Source organism: Mustelus asterias, chromosome 22 (assembly GCF_964213995.1).
Source record: "Mustelus asterias chromosome 22, sMusAst1.hap1.1, whole genome shotgun sequence".
Classification (NCBI taxonomy): Eukaryota; Metazoa; Chordata; class Chondrichthyes; order Carcharhiniformes; family Triakidae; genus Mustelus; species Mustelus asterias.
In genome coordinates this window covers 28,811,113-28,836,386 of record NC_135822.1, presented here as the reverse complement: position 1 = coordinate 28,836,386, position 25,274 = coordinate 28,811,113, and the positions used below count along the sequence as shown (strand labels likewise).

Here is a 25,274-nt window from a genome sequence, read left to right as displayed (position 1 = left end):
GTGGGGTCCTTGATTATGCTGGCTGCTTTTCCAAGGCACCGGGAAGTGTAGACAGTGTCATTGGATGGGAGGCTGGTTTGAGTGATGGACTGGGCTTCGTTCATGGTCCTTTGTAGTTCCTTGCGGTCTTGGACAGAGCAGGAGCCATTCCAAGCTGTGACACAGCCAGAGAGAATGCTTTCTATGGTGCATCTGTAAAAGTTGGTGAGAGTCGGAGTGGACATGCCAAATTTCCTTAGTCTCCTGAATGGAGGAGGTCATTCTTCTCGATAGCTGGGGAGCAAAGTACTATCTGTTACAAAGAATTGGTGGGGTAGAGGTCTAATGGCAATGGATTAACCAAGAACGTTGGACAGTAGTATCAGACTACTGACATGTTCAGTGTCTGTTAAGGAAAATAAATGGTTGTATACAACAATAATCAATGTTTCATCCTGTGTCATTCACTAAGCTTCTGTCCAAAGCCCACTCGCAAATGTGCTGGAACTAATCCAGCCACGGAACAATGGGCCAGGATGTGTGAATTTCTATGGGGTGAATTTCCAATTTGCCAATGCAGGTGATTGTTGAGTCAAATTCAACTCCTTCCTTGCGGGGGGAGAGTGAGCAGAAACCTATAGAAGCAATACTAATGTTCTATTTTTAATGGAACTTTAGTGCATGCTCTGGATGCTGGGTATGTCTATTCTTCTTAAATAATTTTATTCTCAAGGTTGGGGCAAGGCTGACTTGTGTTGCTCTTCCTGCCCAGCTGTTTGTCGAAACATGGTCACTTAGTGTCAACCGTGTTGGCATGGCATGGGACTGTTTCCTTCATCGCAAGACAATCTGACAACTGCCATGCTGATTGGTTACTGACGTTAGCCTGGTCTTGCCCCTTTTTAAAAAAAAAGTCAGGATCCTCTTTATGGGGAAGATCATTACTGGCGGCCATCTTTAACTCAAATGAGGGAAGTATGTGGAACTCGTTACCACAGGAAGTGAATATTTTGAATGCATTGGAGACTCGAAGAATTAGCTATAAAAAGTAGATTTAAAGGAGGGAAGATGGGAGGAGGCTCAAGTGGAGTATAAACACCAGCATGGACTGTTTGGGCCAAATGGCCCCTCTTTTTTTTTCCTGTATGTCCCATGTAAATTCAAAAATCTCACACTACACTGTGCAACACACGTACTGCAGAGATTCAAGAAGGTGGTTTATCACCTCAAGGGCAAATAGGGATGGGTAACAAATGCTGATTTTGCCAGCGACGCCCACATTCCGTGAATGAATGAAGGAACAATTCTCAAAACTGTCAGGGTGTATTAGTCCCATAAAGTTAGCAGCATGCAAAGACTATTTCCTCGGGTGGATGGAGCTATTACAAGGGGGCATAACTATAGGGTTCGTGGTGGGAGATACAGGAAGGATATCAGAGGTAGGTTCTTTACGCAGAGAGTGGTTGGGGTGTGGAATGGACTGCCTGCAGTGATAGTGGAGTCAGACACTTTAGGAACATTTAAGCGGTTATTGGATAGGCACATGGAGCACACCAGGATGATAGGGAGTGGGATAGCTTGATCTTGGTTTCAGATAAAGCTCGGCACAACATCATGGGCTGAAGGGCCTGTTCTGTGCTGTACTGTTCTATGTTCTATGCTACCATATTCTTATAACTTGGACAACAGTACAAAACAGAAGGGATGGCACTTAATCTCAGTCCACCACAGCCTAGCAAACTGAGTGGAGTCTGAGTCACATGACGCAACAAGGTAGGTGGAGACGGAATGGCCACCTGATGATGCGGTTACGAAAAGGATCACGTGTCAGGAAGGTGGGAGTTCTCTCTGGAGTGCAAGCACGAAGTAGCTGCTCAGCCAGTGAATAAACTATTGTTTGTAACAAGTCCGTGTTGTCAGTGTTCGGAAACTCAGCACTTTTGCAGTCGGGACCGCTTACAAAGCTGCTGCTGTTTAGCACTGTCCATAGTATCAGTGCTGAGCACTGAATCCATAATAGATCTGTGTTGGCTGAGCGGAAAGTTTGTCCTTGGGATCTCTGAACTTTCTCTCTCTCTCTCCCTCATTTTCCCATCAGGAGTACAAGAAGCCATTGCTGGAGGCGGAGCCAAAGCTGCTGAGCATTAGGAAGTTGCGGGTGGTGTTTTACCGCCTGAAAGAGATCCTCCAGTGCCACTCGATGTTTCAGATCGCCCTGTCTTCACGGGTGGCCGAGTGGGATGCCACGGAGAAAATTGGCGATCTCTTTGTAGCTTCGGTAAGTGTGCGCCAAGCTTCTTCCCGTTCTCTAGCTCTCCCTCCCGAGTTCGGTGTGCCATCCAAGAGCACATTGGCAATGGAATGGCTGCAGTGAGATAGCACTGACCGGTTTCAGGGGGCTGCTTGCTCTCTCTGAGCCCAGCTTGGGTATCACTGATGACTGAGGTGGGGAAATGCACTTGTTACATCTTGTTGACAGATAACTGTGAACACTTGTGGCTGTAACTTTCTGGAGTTTGTTTATTTGCTTGCAGTTCTCAAAATCTATGGTGTTGGATGTATATAGTGACTACGTCAATAACTTCACCAATGCTATGGCGCTCATTAAGAAGGCCTGTTTAACCAAACCAGCGTTTCTGGAATTCCTGAAGGTGAGTTAAAGTGCAAGAGGCAACTTTCTTGCACTGCAGCTAATCGTTTTGCCCCCGTCCATTCATTCTATTTCCAAGTGTCTTTTTAAATACTTCTAAAGGTTTAACTACTCAGGAGTAGAATGACGGTTGCAAACATGAAAACAGATGAAAAATAACTCTTTTCCCCTTTTTTCTAATTTAAAAAAAAAAGTTTCCTTTCGTCGTGCCCAGAGGGGTCACTTAATACTGATCAAAATGCAAATTGAGGCAAGTATTTTCTTCTCTCTCCTCTCCACCTGTCTCCAGTCAAGCTGGTCTAAAACAGATGCATGTCCTTTTATCGATGGAAGGTTTATCAGAATGCAGCATGCCTGTGCCTCTGAACTGCCAACACCTCAGTGTCTCAGCAGTCCCCTTTCTATACTTTTCTGAGTATCAATAAAAATAGTTTAAAGTTTATTTATTATTATCGGTGTCACTGCATTAACGCTGCAATGAAGTTACTGTGAAAATCCCCTAGTCGCCTCACTAGGGAGAATTTAGCATAGCCACTGCACCTAGCCAGCGCGTCTTTCGGACTGTGGGAAGAAACTGGGGCGCCCAGAGGAAACCCACGCAGACATGGGGAGAATATGCAGACTCCAAACAGACAGTCACCCAAGCCGGGAGTTGAACATGGGTCCTTGTCACTGTGAGGCAGCAATGCTAACCACTGCTGCCGTGCCATCCTTTAATAGATCAATTAACAGCCCCTTAGTGAGGCACTGCAACAAAAAAGATGAAACTTATTGAATTAGAAGCATGGGCTGGGTCAGATGCCTTGGGGTGGACCAGCAACTTTCCCCCTCTCTATGGTTTTTCAATTGGAAGTGGAGCACTGTCAGATATTGTCGACACACAAGAGATAGTTTTGAGCAGAGACAAAAGGCAAGGGTAAGGCGCTTAAATCCATCCCGTATTTCTAGGCATGGGTGAGAGTTGATGCACTATCAATACCCAGAGATGGAATCTGGAATAATAGGCTTTTATTAACTATAAAAGGGAACTAACTCTACAGTAAACTCTAACCGAGGGACCGGACCAGAATGAGGTGAAGGGGAGGAGCAGCCACCTTTATACCCCAGTGAACAGGGGAGGAGCCTCAGGCAGCACCGGTAGGGGTCTGTCCAGTCATCAGAACATAACATCGCTTCTCGGCCTTTTGGCTAAGATCAAGTGTAGTATGGTCGGCAGCCCATGGTCAGCCGCACTTGGTTGAGGTCATTAGGTTACACTGAAGCTTCATATGTTTCATATGAAGCAATTTTTAAAAGCGGCATCTCGGCCTTTTGGCTAAGATGCAAATGAGCTCAAGTCTTGGAGGAGGAACCTCCCCCTTCTCCAATCAGCTTGGCTCATGTAGATCAGGCCCAGGACAGGGTGGTTTGGTCTCTCGCCCTGTCTTGTCAGCCTGGATCTGAAATGTCTCAACTTGTTGAGACTCTGAATTGGATTTGATTTGATTGAATTGGAAAAGTATTTAAAAAAAACATAACAGTGGTTTACCGCAAGAGTTGAACCCACGTTTTTTGGGGGTTGACGAAACCAACACCTTCCCACTTGGGCACCTCCCTTTTTAAAATAAAAGTCAACAAATTAGACACAAATGAGACGGGTGGTGGGGAGTTGCTTTCCATATGTGTTCAGGACACACAATCTATCCCCTTCACCTGTTTTATCCTTAACCCTGATGATACAATTAATATGAACACCCCCCCCCCCACCCCCACCCCCACCCGCCCTCCGTCCCTTAGCCCTATGGGCGCTGAAGCTAATTGTTGTACCCCCTATTGCCAGCTTAGCTGAGAGAGGCTTCATCAGCACAGATGGAGAATCTAACTGACTTGTTCTATGTGGCTTCCGGCCACGGGAGTTCTTAGCAGAATTTTATTCCATTTTTTTTCATCTGTTCGGAGCAAGGGATATAATTGTGAACTTCTCCCCTGCTTTTAAAAAGGAATGTGGTCTTGAGCAATGGGGCAATGAAATTTCAATTAAATCGCTCCAATGCGGGGTACCTCACAGTGCAAGGGACCCGGGTCCGATTCCTGACTTGGGTCACTGTCTGTGCAGAGTCTGCACGTTCTCCCCGTATCTGCAGGGTTTCCTCCCACAGTCCGAAAGACACGCTGGTTAGGTGCATTGGCCGTGCTAAATTCTCCCTCGGTGTACCCGAACAGGTGCCAGAGTGTGACGATTGGGGGATTTTCACAGTAACTTCATTGCAGTGTTAATGTAAGCCTACTTGCGACACTAATAAATAAACTTTACTTTTTTATATGTTGCTGTGAAGGATGCCGGGAATCTATTCCGTAAGAAGTCTCACAACACCAGGTTAAAGTCCAACAGGTTTATTTGGTAGCAAATACCATAAGCTTTCGGAGCGCTGCTCCTTCGTCAGATGGAGTGGAAATGTCTGACGAAGGAGCAGCGCTCCGAAAGCTTATGGTATTTGCTACCAAATAAACCTGTTGGACTTTAACCTGGTGTTGTGAGACTTCTTACTGTGTTCACCCCAGTCCAATGCCGGCATCTCCACATCATGGGAATCTATTCCACCAGGGGGCAGCAGATCCAATCTTTTGGTGTCCTGTCAGAGCCGAAACAGCCGGTTTGTAAAGTGCCTGTGTCCTATTGCTCAGTTTTTTTTAAAAAAATGAATTAATGACACGTTGTTAAACATTTCATGTCCTGTATTAATCTTCCAAAGAATAGGATGTGTAAGCCAGTTTGTGCCATTATGTTCTGTTCCTTTTATTGGAAGCAATTAATTATATTGTGATTCCATTGAGTGAAGTGTTAAACCAAGGCTCCATCTGCTCCCTCAAGTGGATGTTAAAGATCCCACGCCAGTGACTGAAATGGAAAGGGCTATAATAAAAATAAATTCGATCAAACTGTAGGTCCTGCAGTTTATTCCCCGTCCCAGTACAAAATGGGAATCAATGTCCCCCATCTCCATGTTTTGGAGACTGGCTTGTGGAGAGAGATGAGTGGTCAGCACACAGCATGATGTGGACATTACACAAGGCTGTTGTGCTACTGTAAGAAGTCCTCGGAGACGGAGGTCCCTTCACCAACCAAGATCCAACAAGACTATACAGAGTGTTCTCAGTATGCAGTCTACATCCGGAGTGCCAGAGGAACTGACACTCCTGTTTCCCTCCAAAAAAATGGGGCTCCCTGATTGGACCATCAATTTGGCCCTTAATCAGGGAATTCTTTTCCTGTTCCCACTGAGACCAGTGGAAGTTTTTTTGTTTCATTCATGGGTGTCACTGGCTGGCCAGCATTTATTGTTAGAAGTTTAACAACACCAGGTTAAAGTGCAACAGGTTTATTTGGTAGCAAAAGCCACACAAGCTTTCGGAGCCTTAAGCCCCTTCTTCAGGTGAGTGGGAATTTTGTTCACAAACAGAGCATATAAAGACACATTTTAATCTAATAGTGTCTTTATATGCCCTGTTTGTGAACAGAATTCCCACTCACCTGAAGAAGGGGCTTAGGGCTCCGAAAGCTTGTGTGGCTTTTGCTACCAAATAAACCTGTTGGACTTTAACCTGGTGTTGTTAAACTTCTTACTGTGTTTACCCCAGTCCAATGCTGGCATCTCCACATCCCTAGTTGCCCTTGTTCAAAGGGCAGTTGAGAGTCAACCACATTGCTGAGAGTCTGGAGTCACACGTAGGCCAGACCAGGTAAGGACGGCAGATTTCCTTCCCTAAAGGAGGCCCTTCAGGGAGTTCCTATTCAACCAGGCCCACCTCAGTTGCCGGATTAAAATCGTTGCACCTCCAGTGTTAATGTGCCATTGAATTGGGCTCTTTGGGACGTACAGGAGGTGCCACAGTTGGGGTTACGCTACATGTTCAGAACTCTGAGCAGCTGATGGGTCGGCGAATCGCTGAGTTTGTTTGATCTTTCTACAGCGGAAACAGGCCTCCAACTCTGACCGGATAACACTTTATGGGCTGATGGTGAAGCCAATCCAACGATTTCCGCAGTTTATTCTCCTGCTTCAGGTGAGGGTTTGATTGTGACTATTAACTTGTACGTTCTAATTAATTAGATTAAAATAGCGTCAAGCTCTTCCCTGTTGAACGTTTGCCTGCGTAAGGGGGCAGCGCGGTGGCACAGTGGTTAGCACTGTTGCCCACAGCACCAGGGACCTGTGTTCAATTCCGGCCTTGGGTCACTGTCCTTGTGGAGTCGGCACATTCTCCCCATGTCTGCGTGGGTTTTCTCCGGGTGCTCCGGTTTCCTTCCATAGTCCAAAGATGTGCAAGTTGGGTTGACTGGTCATGCTAAATTAATCCTAGTGTCGGGGGATTAGCAGGATAAATGAGGGGTTACGGGAATAGGGCCTGGGTGGGATTGTGGTTGGTGCAGACTCGATGGGCCAAATGGCCTCCTTCTGCACTGTAGGGATTCTATGATCGCGTGGATGCTCGGCTGAATTCCGGGCCTGGACTGAGTTGTCGATCTCTTGATTTAAAGGCAGCAGTTTTTGGGGTATAAGTGGGGAAGATTGGCAGGAGAAATTGCACATCCTCCTCCTGATGGGCTGGAATTGTTCAAAACGGGGCTGGAATCATGGAAGAAGGAAATGTGTCAAGAAATAATCCAACATCAGTGCACCTCTCTGTACTTCATTTCCCCCCCCCCCCCCTCCAACCCCCAAACACCTCCAATGAGTGACCCTCCCAGTGAAGACAGAATAAGCCTCTGCCTCATTTGTGATAGTAAGAAGTCTCACAACACCAGATTAAAATCCAACAGGTTTATTTGGAATCACAAGCTTTCAGAGCACTGCACCTTCCTCAGAACCTGTTGGGACTTTAACCTGACGTTGTGCGACGTTGTGAAACTTCCTACTGTGCCCCACCCCAGTCCAACCCTGGCATCTTTACATGATTTGTAATACCCACCAAACATAGTTGCCGAACATTGGCTGTGCCCAGAAGGAATCAATATTTTTTTTGCAGCGGAAATAAAATTTAATTATTTAAAATTTAACCTCCACGGAATGGCTATAAATTTGTGCTTTTGAGACACTTTGGAGATGTTCTTATTTCCTACGGATAAGTCCTACACAGCTGGGAGCTACTTTTGGAATATAAGGAAAATAACTGGTTGAGAGGTAGCTGAAGCTCTGTTATATTGACTTTGTTTCCCTGTCAATCATCCTCCCCAATTCTGTTGAAGAGTCTGAGCTGAATCATTGATCCATCTTTAACTTCAGGATATTGATCAGGCTGCTATATTCGCTACTTTCCTCCCCCCATTCTGACCGCACCCTCTGCTCCTTTCCAGGACATGCTGAAGAATACTCCCAAAGGACACCCTGACCGGCTCTCGTTGCAGCTCGCCCTGACTGAGCTGGAAACACTGGCGGAGAAACTCAACGAGCAAAAGCGAGTGGTGGACCAGATTACGGAAATTCAGCAGCTTGCCAAGAGCGTCGGGGATCGCAACCTCAACAAGGTCAGGAGACGCCATTAGTGACGGTGGTTTGTATACAACCCCATGCGATCATGAGCCAACTGCATGTGCTGGGGCCACGAGGGGGGCGGACAATCGCAGGGGAAGGGCCTCGCACATTTAGCTCTGGCAGGAACCCCTTTGGGATTCTCCCTGCACCTCCCTCCCCCCCCCCCCCCCCCCCCCCCCAAAACCCAGACATCATCTGGTTCCCGCCCAGATCTCCATTTAAATACATCAATTGCCAATTTTAAGCCAGATTCTCCCTGCTCCTGGGATTCTCTGACACTCGGGCGCAGCGGGAAGCCAGCGGGAATCACCACTGGTCTCCACAAATGGAGATCAGTCATGATGGCCATGTTGGGGGGTGGCTCGGATGACATTGAAGCCCCAGGTGATTGGGCAAGTGGCTAAGCACTGCCCCGGCATGCTGGCCAACTTGGCAGTGCCCAAGGTGGGGGGGTGGTGCTAGTGAGTTGGTGGTGGGGGGTGTCTTAACCGGCTAGTAGTGGGGGGTGGGGTGGGGTGAGGTGGTCTTAACCAGTGGGTGGAGGGGTGGGATGTGTGTTTGGGGGGGGGTGGGGTGGGGTGAGGTGGTCTTAACCAGTGGGTGGAGGGGTGGGATGTGTGTTTGGGGGGGGTGGGGTGGGGTGAGGTGGTCTTAACCAGTGGGTGGAGGGGTGGGATGTGTGTTTGGGGGGGGGCGGGTGGTGTAGTTTGAGCGGCGAGTAGAGGGAGGGGGTGGCGGAGATGTGCGTAGGGTTGACTGGAAGTTGGGGCCTTTAGAAATGGCTCCCCGATCTCCGAGGAGCCGTCGGCCTTTTTGGCATCTTGAGGTACCCACTGCAAAAAAAAAAATTGAAATGTGGTTAAATTGTGGGTTGGCACAGTGGTTAACACTGCTGCCTCACAGCTCCAGGGACCTGGGTTTGATTCCTGGTCTTGGGTCACTGTGCGGAGTTTGCACATTCTCCTCGTGTCTGCGTGGGTTTCCTCCGGGTGCTGCAGTTTCCTCCCACACTCCAAAGATGGCTAGGTTGATTGGTCATGCTAAATTGACCCTTAGTGTCCCAGGATGTATAGGTTAGCGGGGTAAATGTGTGGGGTTGTGGGGATGGGGCCTGGGGTGGGATTGTTGTCAGTGCAGACTCGATGGACTGAATGGCCTCCTTCTGCACTGTAGGGTTTCTATGGTTTCTATGAACTGAACGGCACCAACCCTCTCAGCAGGAATCTCACTGGATTTCCCACTGGGAACAACACTTAGAACTTGGGAGAATTCTGCCCTGCGTTTCTCAAAACTTAATCCACATTGATGGTGGAACAGTATTTGGACATAACTAGATGTCTGTACCTTGAAGAGTTGTAGGGGCATGATTACTATAACACTGCATAATCGCAGAGATACGACCTCTTATTGTTGCATTTTGCAAAGATGTCAGCACTGGCTCAGTAGCAGCAGTTGCATTGCTGGATCAGAATGTTGTGCGCTCCAGTGATGCCCCAGAGATTTGAACATTAGAATGCTAGGCTAACATTCGAGTGCAGTAACAAGGCAGTCCTGTACTATTGAAGTGCTATCGAGTGGGTGGAAGAAAAGAAAAAAATCCCCCAGTGTTATTCGAAGAGCGGGGTGGTCTGAACAGTGTTTATTCATTAGGCAACATCATTAAAACTGATTATCCTGAACTATCGCACTGCTGCTTCAGGGAACTTGCTGTATGCACACTGGCTGCTGCATTTCCAGCATTATGACTGGGACTGCACTTTTTGACAACAAATCACTGGCTGTAAAACTGTTTGGACATTGTTAGATCATAAAAGGCGCTATTTAAATGCAAACCTTTTTCTCAAAGAAGCAGCGGGTAGGGAAAAGGGAAGAAGAAAGGTGTATTTTTTTGGAGTAAAGAATTCCCCATCTCTTTTCACAAAGAGGAGATGCTGGTGTAATGCAGCATCACTGATCTAGTATTCCAGAAGTCCAAACTCTGGGGTCATGGGGTTCAAATCCCACAACAACAGCAGGTGTAAATCAATGAATAAATCTGGAAAATAAAGCTGGTCTCAGTAATGGTGACCCGTGAAACTTACTGTTGATTGTCAGAAAAACCCATCTGGTTCACTAATGGGGAAGGAAATCTGCTGTCATAGAAATCATAGAAACCCTACAGTGCAGAAGGAGGCCATTCGGCCCATTGAGTCTGCACTGACCACAATCCCATCCAGGCCCTATCCCCATATATTTAACCGTTAATCCTTCTAACCTACGCATCCCAGGATTCTAAGGGGCAATTTTTAACCTGGCCAATCAACCTAACCCGCACATCTTTGGACTGTGGGAGGAAACCGGAGCACCTGGAGGAAACCCACGCAGACACGAGGAGAATGTGCAAACTCCACACAGACAGTGACCCGAGCCGGGAATCGAACCCGGGACCCTGGAGCTGTGAAGCAGCAGTGCTAACCACTGTGCTACCGTGCCGCCCATGCCGTCCTTACCTGGTCTGGCCTACACCTGACTCCAGACCCACAGCAATGTGGTTGACTCTTAACTGCCCTCTGAAACGGCCTAGCAAGCCCAGTTCAAGGGCAATTGGGGATTGGTAACAAATGCTGGTCTCATCAGAGGTGCCCTCATCCCATGAAAGAAGAATGAATAAAAGCAACAGAATGATCTGTCACTCATTTATTATCTTTCCATTCGGTTCGGCATAAATTCTGACTGGGAAGCTGTTTTAGCTGAGATTACCTGAGGAGGTAGTCAGCAGTAGGCCCTGATCTAACCTGCCTTTAAAGGATAGCAGCAAAGCATCACTGGGAGGGAAGTGCGATTCAGTCTTAGTTTCACTTCTACTTTCGAGCTGCACACACACACACAGCTCTGCTACGAATATCTTCAAGCTTTCCACCTTGTATAAATGTTCCCAAGTGCCTAGTCTTTAAAAAAAAAAATGAACTCACCATTTGTTTACCTAATCCTTTACGAGTGATCGGTGGCACAGTGGTTAGCACTGCTGTCTCTGTGTCAAGGATCTAGGTTCAATTCCCGCCTTGGGTGACTGTCTACACGGAGTCTGCATGTTCTCCCCATGTCTGCGTGGGTTTCCTCTGGGTGCTCCGGTTTCCTCCCACAGTCCAAAAGAGTAATGTGCATTGGCCATGCTAAATTCTCCCTCAGTGTACCAGAACAGGCGCCGGAGTGTGGCGACTAGCGGATTTTCACAGTAACTTCATTGCAAGTGTTAATGCAAGTCTACTTGTGACACTAATAAATAAACTTTACATTAATATTGCAACGTGACAGGTCCATCTGGGAGAAAGCAGCATCAATTTATAGTGGACAATTGCTTTTATTATCACAGAACATTCCCGCGCTATGCACACACCTGGAATGATTCTTTATCTCTCGCTCTGTTTTCATCCTCGCTGCTGCAACATGGGAAGAAGTAGCTTTTACCTTGATGGAGGACTTTTTTTCCCCACTTTGCACAATTCATAATCCGAGCACAGAATATCATCTGATTATCTGGGGATGGTAATATTCAGCAAGTCAAAGACCCTTCATTCGCCGCCAAATTTTACTTGTTATACGAGGCGAGCAATTTAGTTCAAGTGGCGCTTTTTGCCTTTTGATTGAGTCGCTCAATGGTCTGAATAAATGGGGCTGTAGCAAAAAGACTGCGCCTTTGTGTTCGGAATCCATTTTTTTAAAAAAACCTAATCAGCTCTTCTGTGCTGGGTAATTGCACTGGCGTTCAGTGTGGTATTGTGTTAGGCAGATCAGAAAGAGCCAAAGTTTAATGCCTCATCTGTGTCGGGTTAACCTGTGGGGCGGTAGGATTGTTGCAAGTGATTTTCAGCCCTTCTGGTGAAGTAGGGCAGTAACCAGCCCAGGGTTCACACCAAAGTGACTTTTAAACTGCGCGGCAATCCAATAATTTCCATGTACATGAAAGATTAAAGGGCTTGCAGATGCAAACCAATCATCTGCGGACTCCCAAGTGCACAGTGGTTAGCACTGCTGCCTCAGAGTTGCCAGTTCGATTCCCGGCTTGGGTCACTGTCTGTGCGGAGTCTGCGCATTCTCCCTGTGTCTGCGTGGGTTTCCTCCGGGTGCTCCGGTTTCCTCCCACAGTCCGAAAGACGTGCTGGTTAGGGTGCATCGGCCGTGCTAAATTCTCCCTCAGTGTACCCAAACAGGCGCCGGAGTGTGGCGACGAGGGGATTTTCACAGTAACTTCATTGCAGTGTTAATGTAAGCCTACTTGTGACACAAATAAACTAAAAAAAAAAAATTGGAGGTTTTGCTAGTTTTCACTCTTGTACATTGCTCAGGTGCGTGTGTGTGGACGCATGTGCGTGCCATCATCTGCACAGGACACTTTCTGCGTACAGAAACAATAATGCGCAGGTCCTCTTGCAAATTTGGATTGCGCTTTAAGACTGCGGAATCTGACCGGATGTTTGAAGCTGCCTAGCAACCACGTCACAAACTACAGTGTAATAAGAATTTTAATCACCTAATCTGCAGTATTGACATTGGGTTGTTTTAATAAGCAAACAGTTGACATCTTTCTGACACTGTACAACAACGGGACACAATTTTTCAGATGCTGGCACATCCGACTGCATTACATTTGTTTACACGTGGCTTAAGGCAGTGGGTTGGAAGATGAGCAAATTTGACATTCATGTAAATGGCACAGATGTCATTTAAAGATTCGGGGGAGGGAGGGGAGAGGAAGTTTGGGAAATGTTTAATGCAACCTGGGATTGGCAGCATTACTGTGTGCCGTGATTGTTGCATTGCTTTCCTGCACTGTGACAAAATCACACAACTAAGAGTGTTTGCTTCTGCCTCCCTCCCACCCTTCACCTGAAAGTGCTGACACTTTATTTACATTGGTGTCTAAAAATACCGAACTCTATACCGGGCGTTAGTGGCTGCCATTCGTGACGTGTAATAATTTTAATCAACTGAGCTGCAGCATTGGCATTAGCTCATTTAATCAGCGAGCAGTTGTCATCCTTGGTGCATCTCACAGCCACATCTTTGGGTTCAGTACGCCAACATGGGCAGCTCCCCAGAGCTTTGCCCAAGTAACTATTCATCACATCCAAGTCTAGACAGCGAGCCCTGGCAGCTTTCCAACATGGAATGCATCATCATTGAGGCCAACTTTGTCCTCGCCCAAGATTTGCCCGCGTGCACTTCATCATCCAAGTCATTAGCTGTCAGGCACGGGAACCCAACAGAGTTTATTGCTCGCTCTGCAACACCGCTAACTCCAAACAGATTGGGCAGTAAATCTGGCATCTTGACAATCTGAGAAGCTCATCTTTGTGACGGGGCGGCTGAACAGGAAAGAGTTTTGTGTATAAATGGTAAATTGCCCTTCTCCGCTGCACTGGCAAGGTTTTCGGATGGACGCACTCCCTGATCAAGTTGCCCCACCCCAACCATTACTGGCCACCTGTCACAGAAAGCCAACCTCACGTGCGCACAGTTTTTCAACGTGTCTGCTTGATCTCGTTGCAGTTGCTAACCTCTGGCCAGAGGCAGCTGGTCTTGTGTGAGACGCTTACAGAGACCGTGTACGGAGAGAGGGGGCAGATTCTTAAATCCAAGGAGCGCCGTGTGTTTCTGCTGAACGACCTGCTCATCTGTGCCAACATCAATGTAAAGTAAGTGTTGAATACCGGCGCTCAGGACCCGACTTGTGGGCCGTTTGTATCCCTACCCGTTCTCCCTTCACGTACAGCCCTTGTCAGACTTGCTGTTCATCCGGCAGTGAGGACCCTCCAGTAGCAAGCAAAAAATAAATTGCAAAATAAAGGTTTAATAAAGATCCTTCGTCATGCGACTACTTGGCCCAAGCCCTGGCCACAAATGCCTTCCCCAATCTCCATCTCCTTCCCATTTCTAACGGGCCAACTGAGTTGACCAATAGCTGGTTGCCATTGGTTACCTTGTGACATGTGCCACTGTTTATGGTCTGCCTGTGTGACGTTGCCCAAACTTTACTGTTCCTTCTCCCTTTTTCTTGCTATCTCTCCAGTGATAGCAAGTAAGTGCTCTTGGTGCATGATTGTCCTCGTTTGGGGAGTCAGTACAGACACGATGGGCCAAATAGCCGCCTTCTGCGCCATAAGAATTCTGCTGTTCCTTCCCTGCTCCTCGTTTGGCAGGTGCCCACTGCCATGTGCTCATAGTGTGAGTAATCTCCCATAACTGAGTCTGCAACCGCCACACAAGGAGGCAAAACTATAGAACCAGCACTTCCACCCAGGCCCTTTCTCCTGCTGTTAGAAAAGTTGCGATAACCCCGTCACTTCAAAATCAATGCCTCGCTTTGTCTCACTCTGGAAAAGCAGTGCTGAATCCCAGCTCAGTGAACCACCATAGCCTGGCAAATGATGAATGGAGGTCCAGTGGTAAATGGTGCTTCAGCGACTGTCTGTGCAGTCTACAAGTTCTCCCCTGTGTCTGCGTGGGTTTCCTCCAGGTGCTCCGGTTTCCTCCCACAGTCCAAAGATGTGCGGCTTGGGTTAATTGGCTGTGTTAAATTAACCCTTAGTGTCAGGGGGATTAGCGGGGTAAATACGTGGGGTTGCAGGGATAGGTGGGATTGTTGTCGGTGCAGGTTCGATGGGCCGAATGGTCTCCTTCTGCACTGTAGGGATTCTTTGATCTGCAGATGGACGTACATGAAAGGTGTATTGGGATGGGTTCACTTCTGCGATTTTGTTTAAAATCCAACCCCAGATTAGGTGCCATTCCCCTCTAGCTGATAGCTATGGAAGTGAAGTGAGTCTCTATCTGGTTCTGGGTGCTGACTGTTGATGCAAGGGTATGGAGCTGCTTCTGATTCGTAATTTGTGCCACACTGATGCAGCAGAGATAATCCTCTGCATTTGAGATTTAAGAACAAAAAAATTACAGCACAGGAACAGGCCCTTCGGCCCTCCAAGCCTGCACCGACCATGCCAGCCAGTGGTGCCCATGTCTCATGAATGAATAATTTTTTAAAAACTCCGTGGGTAACTAGCTTGCCAACATTGTCCAGGTGTGTACAATAAGTATGGCCTCTACTTTATAGGTACCCAAGGGAGCTGATACTAAAGGAACTGTTGCCCAGCCCTGGTCAGTCCTTCAATCAGGGATAGAGACCAAGGAGTCAGTAAAAGTCCCCTCACTCTCCATGCTGCCCGTCTGAACTAAACCCCCATTTATGTAGAGGGCACTTTAAATCTACATCTTGCTGTGTGGCAACCAATCTAAAACATGCTGTTGTAGAAAATGCCCATTGCAAGTACACATTGATGAAGAAAGATATACCACAAAGGAGCAGCATCTCAGTCTGAAGCTGTGCAATGGACTTCTTATTGGTGTTATTAGGCTTCCTTCCTGTTTCTTTCCCTATATCCCTTGTCCACAAGATTTCAAAGCTTGATTCTGCACGTTTTGAACTAATTTTGTTCCAGTGTATGAAACTTTCTTGCAATGGCCCAGTTCATCACAACAGATAGTTATTGATGCAACCCTATAGTCTGTGCTGAGGTGGCCCTTTGAGTTGTGGAGACGCTGGGGTCCGTAAGGCTGATCTTGTTGCTTCTGGAGAAAATACAGAGGAAAATAACCAACTAATGTCCCCCCACACACACAGTCCTGTGAACTCTGCTGGAAGGAGGTGCATAAACAATGAAATGGTCTTGGGCTGTGATGGGAGGCAATGGCCTAGTGGTATTAACACTGGACCATTAATCCAGAAACTCGGTTAATGTTCTGGGGACCCAGGTTCAAATCCTGCCATGGCAAATGGTGGAATTTGAATTGAATTTTAAACAAAATTTTTTCACTACTGTCCTTCAGCAAAGGAAATTTGCTATCCTTACCTAGTCTGGTCTACATGTGACTCCAGAACCACAGCAATGTGGTTGATTCTCAACTGCCCTCGGGCAACTAAGGATGGGCAATAAATGCTGGCCAGCCAGTGGTGCCCATGAATCATGTATGAATAATTTAAAAAAAACTCCGTGGGTAACTAGCTTGCCAACATTGTCCAGGTGTGTACAATAAGTATGGCCTCTACTTTATAGGTACCCAAGGGAGCTGATACTAAAGGAACTGTTGCCCAGCCCTGGTCAGTCCTTCAATCAGGGATAGAAACCAAGGAGTCAGTAAAAGTCCCCTCACTCTCCAGTTAAAAGAAAACCTTTCTCTAAGGGTCAGGATGAGCTGTGATACCTTATCGTTTCTGTTGATTAGGGAGCTGGTGTGTTCCTCTTTTTCCCTTTCCTTTTCTGTACAGTAAAGTTGGAATTTACCAAGCTATTGTCCTGTCCCCCAACCCCCTTTGGTTTAGTGAGTAAAAAGTGGCTGTGCGATAGTATTTCATCCTGTTCCCATAACCTCTTTTATAGGGGTCAGCCAGACATTGGCAGCCTGGTTCCAGTAGGCCCGAAGTACACTGTGAAATGGAGCACCCCACTGCCGCAGGTTCAGGTGGTGGAGGTTGGCCTCGAAGGGAAAGGTTACGACAAGGACACGATAATCTTTCAGCATCCAGGGAGCAAAAAGTCCTCCTCTACCTCGCTATCAAGTAAGTCCGGGCTTGTTGTGGATCTGTCGACTGGAGTTTCCCGTGAGGCTCACTAATGACTTCCTGGCAAGACGGAAGCCCAGGGGATCAGTGGCTGCAATGGTTTCAAAAATCTGTCCAATGGACCAAAGACAGGAGGACTGTTGAATTGGTTATTTTTATGATCTGGGCGGCGGAAGGAGACACAACAAGAATTGTGAGGCGACGGTCTACTGGTATTATTGCTAGATTATTAATCCAGAAACTCGGCTAATGTTCTGGGGACCTGGGTTCGAATCCCGCCACGGCGGATGGTGGAATTTGAATTTGATGAAAAATATCTGGAATTAAGAATCTACTGATGGCCATGAAACCATTGTCGGAAAAACCCATCTGGTTCACTAATGTCCTTTAGGGAAGGAAATCTGCCGTCCTTACCTGGTCTGGCCTATATGTGACTCCAGAGCCACAGCAATGTGGTTGACTCTCAGCCACCCTCTGAAATGGCCCAGCAAACCACTCATTTCAAGGCAATTAGGGATGAGCAATAAACGCTGGCCAACCAGTGACGTCCACGAATGAATTTAAAAGAAAAAAATTCAAAGGGGAATTAGCTAAGTACTTGAATTGGAAGAGATTTGCAGGGCTATGGGGAGAGAACAGGGCTGTGGGATTAATTGGGTAACTTCTTTCCAAGAACTGCCTTAATGGGCTGAGTGGCATCCTTTGATGCTTTATTACCTTGTGATACAGGAATAACTGTAGCCAGGTTCAAATGGATTCTGACCTCCTGTCAATGGGGCGTTCCAGTCTCTCCCTAGTGGACACAGCCAATGTTGAGTAGCATGAACAGGTATTGAATTACTTTGCTACTTCTGCACCACTTCCTGATTTGGAAGGGGGAGGGGGGGGGGGGTGGTGGTGGGTGGGAGAGAAGGGGGAAGCCCAGGTTTGTGCCCTTCTGCCACCTTGGAAACCACAAGCCAGCCTGGATCAATGCCTTCAGGAAAGGAGAACTATACACATGAGGGCAAAATGTGCACAGGTCTGGCATTAATTGCCCATTGGTACATTGGAGTTCCTGTATGTTATCCATCAATGCCTTGTGGTGTCTATCAATGCCTTGTTGAACACTCACCTTTTTATATATTTCACTTTTCTCCCTTAGGCAAGATTTATATGGGTCCCCCACGCCTTTACCAGGAGCTTCAGGAATTACAGCAGGATCTGACTGTTGTGAACCAGATATCGCAGCTTATTAGCACACTTCATGGCACTTATCAGGTATGACCCCCTCAACTCTTGCCCTTCCAACAAAAATATCCCCCAAATTTCCAAACCATTTTCTCTCTTTTCTGTCTAAGGTTGGGGCACCTTTTTTGTGTGGAAAAAATGGGGCAGAAACCATGTCCTTTAATGTTCCACCCCAAAGTTCATCGCAATTGGAAGGGCTTCCACCCCCTGAATGTTAGATCGTGTGTGACAGCATGCAAAGGCTCCTGCAAGCTCACGTGAGATGAGTTGGAATTTGTCTCCGTGTATTCATCTGACAAAACTTTTGGCCTCCCTAACTTCTTCAAGGGAGAAGATAATTTCCCTTCACTTCCTGGCTTCCCAAAGTCTAACTTGGGGGATACAAAGAAAGAACAAAGAACAGTACAGTACAGCACAGGAAACAGGCCCTTCGGCCCTCCAAGCCTGTGCCGCTCCTTGATCCAACTAGACCAATCGTTTGTATCCCTCCGTTCCCTTACTTTTAAAGAATCCCTCTTGGAGGTTCCCAGGTAAGAGTCCAGAACCTTGGCTTCCCCTGGGCAATTGCGCTGTTCTGAGAATGATCTTTTATTCATTATTATAACACGAGTGTCGCTGGATGGCCAGCATTTATTGCCCATCCCTAGTTGCCCTTGAGAAGATGGTGGTGAGCTGCCTTCTTGAAACACTGCAGTCGGTGTGCTGTGGGTTGACCCACAATGCCGTTTGGTCAAAGTCCTGGAATTCCCTCCCTAATTGACTGCAAAGGAACAGCCATATATTTCCAAGTCAGGATGGTGAGTGAATTGGAGGGGAACTTGCAGGTGGTGGTGTTCCCATGTATCTGCTGCCCATGTCCTTCTAGATGGAAGTTGTCATGGGTTTTGAAGGTGCTGTCTAAGGATCTTTGCTGCAGTGCATCTTGTGGATAGTACACACTGCTGCTACTGAGCATTGGTGGTGGAGGGAGTGGATGTTTGTGGATGGGGTGCCGATCAAGTGAGCTGCTTTGTCCTGCGTGATGTTGAGCTTCTTGAGTGTTGTTGGACCCATCCAGGCAAGTGGGGAGTATTCCATCACACTCCTGACTTGTGCTTTGTAGATGGTGAACAGGCTTTGGGCAGTCATGAGGGGAGTTACTCGCTGCAGTATTCCTAGCCTCTGACCTGCTCTTGTAGCCACTGCGATAATGTGGCGAGTCTAGTTGAGTTTCTGGTCAATGGTAACCCCAAGATGTTGACATAGTTAAATCACTAACTTCAGATGGTTCTGCCAGCTTCACACTCCCAATTACTCTGAAAGAAGGGAAAAAAGTATTTCTAACTTCAATGTAACTATTTTAGAGCCCTGAACAGGACATCATCTTTAGCCCCTCCCAGCTCTCTTCTGTCCGCCCCCCCTCCCCCCCAACTGATGTCTGGATGTCCAACTCCCCACACCACTGATGTCGGGATCTTGGTGTTGTATCGCTGCTTGTAGGAGTTACCTGTGCACAAATTGGCTGAGGCATTTCCTAACTACTTTATAACAGTGACTACACAGGCAATACTGATTCGTCAGCGAGTAAGTACTTTGCAATGTCCTGAAGCTTTGAAAGGTGTTTGTGAGGGTGGGGAGGGGGGCGTGATTTTCCCATCCTGCCTGCCACGGGAATCGTAGTGAATGGTGGGGGGTGGGCCATGCAAAGGTCTATTGACCTCGGGCAGGATTTTCTAGTTTTGGGGTGAGCATGGCTGGAAAACCCCACCCGTTATATGAATACAAGTCTGTTTTCTTCCACACTGCTGGTGTCTGAAACCTGGCACACTGGGTACAGTCTAATCTGAATTATGGAATTGTTACGGCTCGGGGAGGCCATTTGGCCCATCATGTCTGGACCGTCTCTCCAAATGGGTATCGTGACTTACTGCCATTCCTCTGCCCTCTTCCCCGTCTCAACCCTAAAACCGTTCTTGTAAACCTCTCCTGCACTCTCTGCAATGCGTTCACATCCTTATAGTGTAGCGCCCAGAACTGTATACAAGCTGCAACCAGAGAGTTGCAGCTTGTCCTTCCTTGGAGGCAGAAGGCACTGAATGGTCTTGAGTTGCCCCTTAACTGTAGGACTGCTGCAGATTGCAGTGAGGCTGCTGTACCATTCATTGATGCCCGCAGCAGAGACACTGCTTCAGTGGTGTTTCTGCAAAAAAAGAGCATGCCAACTCTTGATAGAACCATAGAATCCCTACAGTACAGAAGGAGGCCATTCAGCCCATCAAGTCTGTACTGACCACAATCCCACCCACGGCCTATTCCCGTAATCCCACACATTTACCCTGCTAATCCCCCTGACACTAGGGTTAATTTAACATGGCCAATCCACCTAACCTGCACATCTTTGGAGTGTGGGAGGAAACCGGAGCACCCGGAGGAAACCCATGCGGACATGGGGAGAATGTGCAAACTCCACACAGACAGTGACCCGGAGGCCGGAATTGAACCTGGGTCCACTGTGAGGCAGCAGTGCTAACCACGATGCTACCCATTGAGTGATGCTAGAAATCGCTTGCTATGGGATTTTTTTTCTTGCGTTGAAAAATCTCAGCCTTACGTACGTCGTTGAAAAGAGAATGGTGGCTCACAGAGGTGGTTCTGTAGTTTGCGCACTTGAGGAACGGACTTACAAGTGGATCCAAGCAGAGTTCACTCCAGCAAACGTTTCAATAATGTGCCTTTATGGGGACGGGGGGGGGGGGACTTTGAAGGAAGGATTCATTGCCCCAAGAGTAACTGAATCATGGAATAAATAACACAGGTAATTGAAATGGGTGTTCGATGGAATATTGAAGTGCTGAACAAAGGGATGGGGGGAATTGATAGAAGGGAGCTAGGCGGGGTTCCTTCATACCGGGCGGCACGGTAGCACAGTGGTTAGCACTGCTGCTTCACAGCTCCAGGGACCTGGGTCCGATTCCCGGCTTGGGTCACCGTCTGTGTGGAGTTTGCACGTTCTCCTCGTGTCTGCATGGGTTTCCTCCGGGTACTCCAGTTTCCTCCCTGATGCGCGTTATCACACACGAGGCTTGAGATGCTCAAGGAAATAAAGGCTTTTATTTACTATTACAATGAAGCTACCATGTATAGTACACGATCCCAGACTGAGGGGTCCCAGACAGAGCAGTGACCTTTATACCTCTCCCAGGAGGCGGAGCCCGACTGGGATGTACCATAATAACTATAATACAGGTGTAACAGCCCAACCCTAACCCCAACAGCAACAAGTAGAACAACCCATCCCTAACCCCAACAGCAACATATATACATACTCGTAGTACTGGCCAGACCCTGGCTCAGTACTATCTAGTGGGAACCAACGATGGTTCACCACACTCCCACAGTCCAAAGATGTGCGGGTTAGGTTGATTGGCCATGCTAAAAATTGCCCCTCAGAGTCCTGAGATGTGTAGGTTAGAGGGATTAGCGGGTAAATATGTAGGGATATGGGGATAGGGCCTGGGTGGGATTGTGGTCGGTGCAGACTCGATGGGCCAAATGGCCTCTTTCTGCACTGTAGGGTTTCTATGATTACCAACGAGGCATGTTTGAGTTTGACACTTTTTTCTGTTTGAGTAGCTTTGACTCTGTTGTTGTTTAAATTATAAAGCCGGCATATCTTTGCTCCGATTTCTTCACGGGCTATCTGTATTTATACCAGTGCAGTCAGTTCCAAATGGCTTATTCTGCTCTGTCCCATTTCCTAGAATCTAAATCTCATTGTAGCCCAGGATTGGACCCGAGCTCTCCAGAGATTGATCAGGATTAAGGAGGACGAGATCCAATCAGCAAACAAGTGCCGTCTCCGTCTCCTGTTGCCAGGGAAACCAGACAAGTAAGCAGGGGTGATGGTGGTAAGGGTCAGAGGAGAACACGCCCAGCAAACTAAAATGTTATTTCTGAGCAAGTTGGCGGCAGAATCATTTTAATTTTTGACCGTATTTCTATTTCGCTCGGCGGGGTGGGGGAGGAGATAGATTTCCTTCAATTCGATTGCAGATTAATTTAATTGCAGCCTGCGGGTATGATGCCACAGAATGTTTTCGAAGGGACACAGTAATTCTGGTTGCTATTTTGGCAGACGGTTTGTTGAGTACACCAGCTGTCTGTGCGAACTAACCAGTATGTCTGTACACTTGGTTGCCTTCTGTTCTCCTTCACCTTCCTGATCCATGGACATTCTGCTGAATGGTCCCACCCAAAATGTGTCCTTTTTTTTATTTTGCCTTTCCAGGTCTGCAGTGCATTTGCCGTCTTCTGTTTGCTGCTTGAAGTTTCCAGTAATAGTTTAAAGTTTATTTATTAGTCACAAGTAAGGCTTACATTAACACTGCAATAAAGTTACTTTGAAAATCCCCTGGTTGCCATACTCCGGCGCCTGTTCGGGTACACTGAGGGAGAATTTAGCATGGCCAAATTCTGTAGTTTGTGCACTTAAGGAGGACTCCCACAGTCTTCCGGACTGTGGGAGGACACACACACACATGGGGAGAAGGTGCAAACTCCACACAGTGGACCCAAGCCGGGAATCGAACCCGGGACCCTGGCGCTATGAGGCAGCTGTGCTAACCACTGTGCTGCCAATAGCTGGGTGTTTGCCCTTTCAATATTGTCGGGTTGGTTATTGTTTTGACCCCGGAAGGTGACGAAGGGAAAGGTGAAAAAGACGAGGGATGTTGCATGTGGTGTGAGCGAGTCACCAGGACAAAAGGATATGGAGGGTAATAATCTGTGACCAATAGGATAAGCTGTATTCTCTCTTTCCTTAAGTGGGAATGGACTTGTCCCCACGGGCTGACAAACCCCACCCTCAGATTCCGCTGGGGGTCCGTTGACCTCGGGCGGGATTTTCCAGTTTTGGGATGAGCACGGCTGGAAAATTCCACCCGTGGTCTCTGCGGCTTTGGATTAAGGAACGGGGAAAAATAAGTCTGGGTTCTTGCTTTGATCCAGTCAGTTCCCTCACTTGGCAGTGAAGCACGTGTGTGTTAGAATTGGCTGAGGAAGGGATCAGATTTAGACATGATGTTCTTCCCGATGGGACAACCCGCTAAGGTACCACTTAGGCTAACGCACAAAAATTAAACCGCTGGGGTAAACTACCTAAGGCTGCCAGTGTTCTTGGAACTATATCCCTGGAATAATAATCAGATTCTCCAAGTGAAGTGGAGAGAAAATTACTTAAAAAAAAGACCCCAGGAAGCTATTGACATCTGATTCACTAGGAGCTGTGTTTTTCTAATTAAGTACATGTTCAGCACCTTGCTTAGCAGTATATCAACAGACTGCATGAGTATCAACTAAGCCAGATTACTTTTCTCAGGGCAAGGATATGTGTGACAGGCTGATGTGTTAGAAGTCCTAACTATGTGATGGGTTAAGGTTTAAGGTTTCTTAATAAAAATGAATCTCTGTTGCATTTGGGGTATTAAGTGTCTTATGTAATATCTGATTTGGTGAAAAATTCTTCATTTGGAAAAGACGCAGTTTTCTAAATCTGCTTCCAGAGACGCCTTCCGGAGGTTATAAAAAGGCTTAGCTTTTAATCTATAATTTACAGCAGCCTTCAAAAGCTGGCTCTGAGAGTGTTGTACGGGAACAGCCTAATAACAACACAAACCTCTTGCTTTATTTCCTATGAGCTGCCTTGAGATTGCCGCTGACCAGTGAACTGCACCCTGACCAATTCCTTTCTCTCTTTTTCTTCAAGGTCTGGAAGGCCAGTCAGCTTTATGGTGGTATTTAACACCCCGAACCCCCGCAGTAAAATCTCCTGGGTGAATCGGCTGCATATGGCTAAAGTTGCACTAAGTAGGTAATGGTCTGGAGCTAGCTGAAACGTTAACCCCTGCCCGCGCCCCATTTTCACCCGGCAGTAGAGAGGTTGCTTCTCCCACTCCTGGTTGAGAATTGACGGGAGACTTGTGTTTGGCTTCTGCGTGCACACCTACCAGCGCGCAGTCAAATTTGAGAAGGCCAAACGATTGTGGGCTACGCAACTTCCCTGTGACTACCAAGACAATGTTGTAGTGAGTGGGTGGAATATTTGGGAGTAGCTTAGACACAACTTCATTCTGACACAGTATTTTTTATTTATTCATTTTTACAGGATGTGGGCGTCGCTGACTGGGCGATTCCCAAATTGCCCTCCATTTCGGAGAGTATTTGAGAGTCAACCACATTGCTGTGGCTCTGGAGTCACATGTAGGCCAGACTGGATAAGGACGGCAGATTTCCTTCCCTAAAGGACATTAGTGAGCCAGATGAATTTTTCCGACAATCGAGAATGGTTTCATGGTCATCATTAGACCTTTAATTCCAGACTTTTATTGAATTCAAATTTCATCTGCTGTGGTGGGATTCGAACCCGGGTCCCCAGCGCATTACCCTGGGTCTCTGGATTGCTAGTCCAGTGATAATTGCATGTGCCGCTGCCTCCCCATAATACGTGGTTTGGAAAGTGACCAGATACGCAGAAGGTGCACCGGCTCCAGTAAATAATCTGATGCTCGGATTGCCTGCTGCTGACAAGTGGCGACCCCAGTGGGACAAGTCAGGATGTGGAATCGTGGTTTGCGATCCAGTTGCTGGAAATAAATTTGATTGTGCTTCCAGATGGCTTAATGGTAATGTCACTGAACTAGTAATCCAGAGGCCCAAGCAATTGCTCTGGAGACATGGGTTCAAATCTCTCAACAGCTGGTGGAGTTTAAATTAAATTAATGAATCTGGATTATGAAGCTAGCCTCCAATAGTGACCATGAAACCATCAATTGTCATTAAAAACCCACCTGGTTCTCTAATATCCTTCAGGAAGGAAATCTGCTGTCTTTGTCTGGTCTGCCCTATATGGGACTCTTAACCGTCCTCTAGAGTCAGAGATATATAGCAAAGAAACAAGCCCTTCGGCCCAACTCATCCATGTCAACCAAGTTTCCTAAACTGAACTAGTTCCATTTGCCTATGGGTGGCACAGTGGTTAGCACTGCTGTCTCACAGCACCAGGGACCCAGGTTCAAATCCGGCCTCGTGTCACTGTCTGTGTGGAGTTTGCATGTTCTCCTCATATCTGTGTGGGTTTCCTCCAGGTTCTCCTGTTTCCTCCCACACTCCAAAGATGTGTCGGTTAGGTTGATTGGCTGTGCTAAATTAACCCGAGTGTCAGGGGGGCTAGCAGGGTAAATATGAGAGGTTACGGGAATATGGCCTAGGTGGGATTGTGGCCGGTGCAGACTCAATGAGCCGAATGGCCTCCTCCTGCATTGTAGGGATT

At 47.3% G+C, this 25,274-nt stretch overlaps 1 protein-coding gene and 1 pseudogene across 4 annotated transcripts in view; both read left to right on the top strand.

The window, feature by feature from the left end:
• Positions 1-25,274, top strand: part of LOC144509979 (rho guanine nucleotide exchange factor 10-like protein) — a 217,932-nt gene that overhangs the window by 135,692 nt on the left and 56,966 nt on the right. For all 4 annotated transcript variants that reach the window (XM_078239049.1, XM_078239050.1, XM_078239052.1 and 1 more), the window contains 9 exons: positions 2,078-2,257; positions 2,514-2,630; positions 6,581-6,673; positions 7,965-8,135; positions 13,672-13,817; positions 16,557-16,735; positions 17,883-17,998; positions 21,709-21,836; positions 23,712-23,812. In XM_078239049.1, coding sequence (XP_078095175.1) covers positions 2,078-2,257; positions 2,514-2,630; positions 6,581-6,673; positions 7,965-8,135; positions 13,672-13,817; positions 16,557-16,735; positions 17,883-17,998; positions 21,709-21,836; positions 23,712-23,812 — 1,231 coding nt within the window. The remainder of the gene's footprint in view (positions 1-2,077; positions 2,258-2,513; positions 2,631-6,580; positions 6,674-7,964; positions 8,136-13,671; positions 13,818-16,556; positions 16,736-17,882; positions 17,999-21,708; positions 21,837-23,711; positions 23,813-25,274) is intronic.
• On the top strand, positions 3,798-3,971 carry LOC144510305 (U2 spliceosomal RNA; annotated as a pseudogene).